This window comes from Piliocolobus tephrosceles, unplaced genomic scaffold (genome assembly GCF_002776525.5).
Source record: "Piliocolobus tephrosceles isolate RC106 unplaced genomic scaffold, ASM277652v3 unscaffolded_110, whole genome shotgun sequence".
Lineage (NCBI taxonomy): Eukaryota > Metazoa > Chordata > Mammalia > Primates > Cercopithecidae > Piliocolobus > Piliocolobus tephrosceles.
Genome location: NW_022292088.1, coordinates 646,848 through 653,715, shown reverse-complemented (window position 1 = coordinate 653,715; position 6,868 = coordinate 646,848). Strand labels below are relative to the sequence as shown.

The 6,868-nt window shown below is 39.3% G+C and overlaps 1 protein-coding gene across 1 annotated transcript in view; it reads right to left on the bottom strand.

Moving 5' to 3' along the window:
* LOC113219872 (E3 ubiquitin-protein ligase UBR1-like) overlaps positions 1-6,868 on the bottom strand; it is a 158,939-nt gene continuing 152,071 nt past the window's right edge. Inside the window, exons 46-47 of the mRNA XM_026447937.1 lie at positions 5,286-5,387; positions 1-2,591 (exon numbers count right to left, since the gene is read on the bottom strand). Coding sequence (XP_026303722.1) covers positions 2,450-2,591; positions 5,286-5,387 — 244 coding nt within the window. The 3' untranslated portion in view covers positions 1-2,449. The remainder of the gene's footprint in view (positions 2,592-5,285; positions 5,388-6,868) is intronic.

The following is a 6,868-nucleotide window of genomic DNA, read 5'->3' as shown; positions in this document are numbered from 1 at the left end:
TTTTTTTTTCTTTTTAAATATACACATATATTTTATTTTAAAAAGCACAAGAACATTATACAAGTTTTAAATTTACATTTTTGCAATAAAAGTTATCAATATATGCATTATTTGTATAACTTCATCATGGATGGAATTTGAATCAGTGGTATAAACATGTTGCAGTCACTAAATATAGATCATCATCACAGTGAACCAAAATGCATAGTTGTTATGAAATGACAAATGACCACTAAAAGGTGAACTCACAGCCCATACACCAATATAATAAATTAATTATACAGATATATTTTTCTTCACCATATCATTAAAACTCTCACTAGCCCCTCACCAAACATTAGAAAAACACAGTTCTGGAGCCATCCTGTTGAACCAGTGCCTTCACATACTACACTAAAGAAAATAAAGTGACTCAGTTGCTTGTTTGTAAGTAAACTTCATAACCATAATTGTTTGCAATGATTAAGGTAAATCACTAGGACATTTGAACATAATGAGAAATCCCTGGGGTTTGGGGCAGCACTGAGACATATGCTCACCTACAGTGCAAAAATTGGAATCAATCGCAATCAGTGGAACGCAATATGAAATGGGTTCTTTGGCAGTAAAGGTCTGGCTGGCCATTGCCAGATAGTCCCTCTGTCCTCTTAAGAGTCTAACTCCAGAATTTATTAAGTTAATATAAAAAGGACTAAAAGAAAGTCCGTTTATCTTTGCTGAATTGGGGCCCATCTATTAGGGTAGAAGTCAGCATCTTCTGTTTCCTATTCTAGCCCAGATTTCCCAAACAATCCACTCAATACAATTACATAACAAACACAAATGTTCAAATACTTTAATTATTCTGGCAAATCTGACAAACTGAATACTGAATTTCCTGATCCTTACCTGTTATTTTTACAAATTGTTCACTAGAGATGTATTTATTTATCCGGATACCTTCTGAATTGTAATTATTCAAGTAGAAAATCATGATTGTGATTCTGACGTCTGCTCAGGCCAATCCCTTACTGCAAGATCACTTTTCTTTACATAAAAGGATCAAAAAAATCTAGCCCCAAATGTGCATCACGAATCACTTAGCAAATATATTTTTACTTGCCTGCCTTTGCTGAGCAAAAAGAAGGTAAGAAAACATTTACACACGTATGTGAGACACTAGTAGCCAAGGGCAAAATAAGATACAGTCTTTGAATGCATCTTTCAAGGTTCTAACATTACCCCAGAAACAACGTAAGTTAAAATGGAAGGTTTCCATTTATCTTTTGTCTGCTGTTTTATATCACAATTTCTTGATACAAAAAATAAAAGTCAGGAATCAAAAAGTCTATGCACAAATTCAGGAGAGCTCTATTATTTATAAACAAGATGGCTCAACCACAGCATGTTATAACAGGACACAGACTATTGATCACATGGCTTTTTTGGTGGTTTGTACTAGTCATAAAACCAGAGTTTATGAAAAGGTTGCACACAGACAATATCAAGGATTTGTCTTTTACAAAGATATAGAAGATTGTGGAATTGGCTTAAATCCGATTGTTCTAATTTACAGTTGTCATGATCCACTCATGTCATGATCCACTCATTGGGAGAATTTTCTTATCCTCATTCTATAAACAGTTTACATCAGAATTACAAGAAGTTTCTGAGTCAAATAGGATGGTACCACAATCTCCTCGCAGAACGAGATCTGCCTTTGGAAAATGTTAAGTATTATTTCAAAACTCAACAAAGCTACTGGTAGTCAGAGGTGCAGAACTGCAAGCTCTTTGTACCATCAGGAATGAATAATAAATACATTACCCTAACTTTTCTTGAGTTCTACAGTGAGAAAAAATCTTTTCCACATTGGCAGAAATCATCCTGTCCACATCGAGATTGAATTTAATTTGTGGTGATAGCAGCAGGTGGCACATTAGGGGTATTTCCTTAAAAGAGAAATAATAAAAAATTTATATTTGGAATCTTTCTCAATTCAAGTATATTGCATGGTTTCTGCAATTCTTCTTTAGCTGCAAGGAAGACTATCACAGATTATTAGAATCTTGTCAGTGATCCAATGTCAGCTGAACTAAACTTGCGGGGAAAACACCAAATACAAAATTGCAGAAGAGTTAACCAACATATAAAAATGTCCACAACTGTTTGACGTGACTTCATCTACCAAGTGGATGAAATGAAATGAGACAAATTATGAAGGAGAATAAATTCTCTGGAAATACCAGCACATAAAACAGATTCATCTACGTCCTTTTTTCCTGTGAAGCATATGTTTGCTAACTGAAAGCAATACTCCATTAAGAAATACTTTATTGATGTAAGTGAATCTGGACATGGAGCAAAAGACCCTCCAATACTTCCCCAGCCCTCAGAAAGTTTTCCATAATTCTGAATCAGCCTTTATTACTGGTCATCATTTGTGATTGTCTTGAGGCAGAGTTGGAGCTCACAGTAACTGCCAGTTGAATCCAAATAACATCTGATTAGTCTCTTGGCTCCTAGCAATCTCTTCTATAATGCAGTGTTGTTGCCAGACCAAATGGAGCTTCCGATACCGCTCATGAGATAAATGAAGGGGGTTGCCCCTCCTTTAGGGAAAAAAGAAAAAACATGTAAGTTTGAATCTAGTAACTGCCACATCTTTATTGTCTAAATTAGTATGCACTCTTGAGATGTTCCTGGAGCTGGGAGGACTCACCAGCACAGGGCTTAAAAAGGGATATTTTCCCTTCACCATTGATCACTAAGAACTTGACAGGCTACTTAGCTAATAAAGCAGAAATATACTCCTTGACTATTCATAAAATAGGTCAGGTATACTGTGGCATTATGGGACCTCACTTAAATGGTCAGTGAGGTTTATAACTTGAAGCAGCACTATTCTGTTTTGGTGGTTAGCTTGAATAGCTTTTTGGCTTCATATTGTTATCTAGCTTCAATTTATGATCTTTGCACAGCAGAGGTTAGGTCTGACATATAACACTAGGCCCTAAAATTATATTTTGCTACTCAGAGATGTTTGGTTGTAACTGTCCTTATGATATGACAAACTGGCTGGTTATCAGCAAATAACTAGCAAATAATTTAATAAAATAATTATACTTAAATTCTAGAGTTGCACAGTTTTTAACACTGTATAACAGTTAATCCAAAATGACTTAAGTCTGGCTGTTGCCAGTAATGGAGAACTGTGAGATCCTAATTCCTTTAGACATTGAAGTGCCTCAGCTGGTTGGGATTTTTTTTTTTTTTTTTTTTTTTTTGAGACGGAGTTTTGCTCTTTTTGCCCAGGCCGGAGTGCTGTGGTACGATCACGGCTCACTGCAACCTCTGCCTTCTGGTTTCAAGCAATTCTCCTCCCTCAGCCTCCAGAGTAGCTGGGATTACAGGTGCCCGCCACGATGCCTGCTAATTTTTTTTGTATTTTTAGTAGAGACAGGATTTCACCATGTTGGCCAAACTAGTCTCGAACTCCTGACCTTGTGATCCGCCCGCCTTGGCCTCCCAAAGTGCTGGGATTACAGGTGTGAGTCACTGCGGCCGCCTGGTTGGGGATTTTTAAACTGCCAAATTAATTTTAAAACTCTGCTTTGTACCCTTGTGGAACAACTAAGACTATCCTCAGTCATTAACTACTTTCACCACTCTGCTTTTCTCCCTAAACCAAAGACAGGTCAAATGTCATCCCAATAGAAACAAAGCTCTGTATGATCCAAGGTCCCAAGCCCCATCTATTAAGCCTATTCTTTCTGAGCAATATTTCAAAGGAACAAAATTTCAGTGAACCAAAGAGTTTATTGTAAGGAGGTCTAATCTTTATCTATATGTACTTTTGAGATCGCTGTCAGTCACCTCATTTTCATAAGCCATCAGTAGGACCCCAGCTCCTACCACCAGGGAAGGATACAGAAAAGTTCAGGATTATAAATATTTTGCTAATGCTCAGAAGGAAAGAAGGCTATATTAGCTGGCTAACAAAAAGCCTTAGTTGGGTAGGGTGGCTCATGCCTGTAATCCCAGCACTTTGGGAGGCCAAGGTGGGCATCTGGATCACCTGAGGTCAGGAGTTTGAGACCAGTCTGGCCAACATAGTGAAACCCCATCTCTACTAAAAATACAAAAAAAATTTAGCCGGGTGTGGTGGTGCATGCCTGTAGTACCAGCTACTTGGGAGGCTGAGGCAGGAGAATCGCTTGAACCCTGGAGGTAAAGGTTGCAGTGAGCCGAGATCCAGCCTGAGTGACAGAGTGAGAGTCTGTCTCAAAAAAAAAAAAAAAGTTTCAAGTATTGCAATGGAAACAATATCTCTAAACCAAACTTCATCACTGGACACTACAAATGTATACTATCAGTGTCAATCCTTTTAAGCAATTCTGAAGAAAGGTTGATTACAAATAATAGAACATTGAAACATTAGGACGGCTGGGGCCTTTAAAAATTTTGGAGAAATACTACCTTCAAATTTTGGAGAAGCACACAGTTGTTGAAAATTATGTGCTAAAGAATGGCATCATATTTAATATTTAAAATTTGAAGCCATTTAAAAAAGAGCCCTTGGCCGGGTGCAGTGGCTCATGCACTTTGGGAGGCTGTGGTGGGTGGATCACTCGAGGTCAGGAATTCCAGACCAGCCTGGCCAAGATGGTGAAACCCCGTCTCAACTAAAAATACAAAAATTAGCCGGGTATGGTGGCGTGTGCCTGTAGTCCCAGCTACTCAGAAGGCTGAGGCAGGAGATTCACTTGAACCTGGGAGGCAAAGGTTGCAGTGAGCCAAGATAGTGCCACTGCACTCCAGCCTGGGTGACAGAGGGAGACTCTGTCTCCCAAAATAAATATATAAATAAAAAATAAAAGTAAAAGGTTGCTCTCAATTACTTTTTTTTTGAGACAGAATCTCCCTCTGTCACCCAGGCTGGAGTGCAGTGGGCGATCTTGGCTCACTGCAACCTCCTGGGTTCAAGTGATTCTCCTACCTCAGCCTCCCGAGTAGCTGGGATTACAGGCGCGCAACACCATGCCTGGCTAATTTTTGTATTTTTAGTAGCAACGAGTTTTCACCATGTTGGCCAGGCTGGTCTCAAACTCCTGGCCGCAAATGATCTGCCTGCTTTAGCCTCCCAAAGTGCTGGGAATACAGGTATAAGCCAAGTGTCCGGCCTCAATTACCTTTTGTGATTAAAGAACTATCACCGTTTACATACAATAATATGACTGAAATAGAAAACAAACAATATAAAAGAGAACTTACTGAAACCTTCCTATTATAAAAAAAAATCTTACTTCAGGCCAGGGTCTGTTTCTCCATATTCATCCAAGTAAGGAGCTGGATAGGCACAGCCTCTGGCTTTACCTTCAACCAGGACCACTCGACACTCTCGGATTCTGAAAGAGAAAACCAACAGGAATATGGTTAAGTGTATGTGTGCAAATGATAGGCACTGCATCAATGTTAATCTAGAGAAAAGACATGGCCAATATCTGTTAGAAATTCAGTATACAGACAATATAAACAGACAAATAGACTAAATTATGTTTTGTCTAAATAAAAGAGAACACATACTGCTATTTCTGTTGAAGCTATAGAAAAGGAGCAGTGGATTCGGTGAAATGAGATCAGTGATACTGACGGAATCTGCTGAAGGGAGGAAGCTGTCCTACTTCAGCCACAGACATCTTGGAAAATGGTGGCTGGGGTTGTTTCTATTCTAATTTCTGACACAACCTGGACAGGGGAGGGAACCTCACAGAAGAACAGAATCACCTCTCTTAGTCTGATAACCTCAAGTCAGACAGAATATCAACTAGGGAAGTATACCAGCTTTTCTGGCTAGAGCTCGCCTGAAACACTGCACATTAGAAAGAGCCACTGCCACCCTGAAGGCACCTGGGACTTTTATGTCTCTTGGGAAACAGACATAAAAAAGGCTTGCGTACACATGTACAGGGGCAAGTACTTTACAGATAAATTATAAAATAAACAGCTGGGCTAAGGTAGTGGGTTTATTTGCTGTGGGTTCCCTAAAAATAGGTGTTTAGGTTTGGCTTCCATACATTCTTTCCCCTTGGTTCAAAAGATGCCTATGAGTAATGATTACATATTTCACAGTTAGAAAGACATTTGGGTTTATGTAACAGAAACTGTGTACATGAGGAGAGTGGAAATAAAAGGATATATATCCACTTTGAATTTTATTTCTCTGCAGGCAACTTAAACTCTTCTTTCATAAATATAAGTGACTATTTTTCTTTTTTCTCTATTTTTTTTTTTCCCAGACGGAGTCTCGCTCTGTCGCCCAGGCTGGAGTGCAGTGGCGTGATCTCTGATCACTACAACCTCCGCCTCCCGGGTTCAAGTGATTCTCCTGCCTCAGCCTTCTGAGTTGCTGGGACTACAGGCACCCGCCACCATGCCCAGCTAATGTTTGTATTCTTAGTAGACACAGAGTTTCACCATGTTGGCCAGGCTGGTCTTGAACTCTTGACCTTGTGATCTGCCTGCCTCGGGCCTCCCAAAGTGTTGGGATTACAGGCGTGAGCCACCATGCCCAGCCATAAGTGACTATTTTTCTATCCTCAATCTTTTGCTGAAAGACTAGGAGAAATGATGGGTTAATAGATGAAATAAAGATATCACAGGACAAACCAAGGTTAACAATTTACATGGACTTTTTTTTTTGATAGAGGATCTCACTCTGTTGCCCAGGCTAGAATGCAATGGCACGATCATGGCTTTCTGCAGTCTTGAACTCCCAGACTCAAGCGGCCCATCCATCTCAGCCTCTCAAGTAGCTGGGAAAACAGCCATGTGCTACCATGCCTGGCTAATTTTTTTTTTTTTTTTTTTTTTTTTTTTTTTTTTTGGG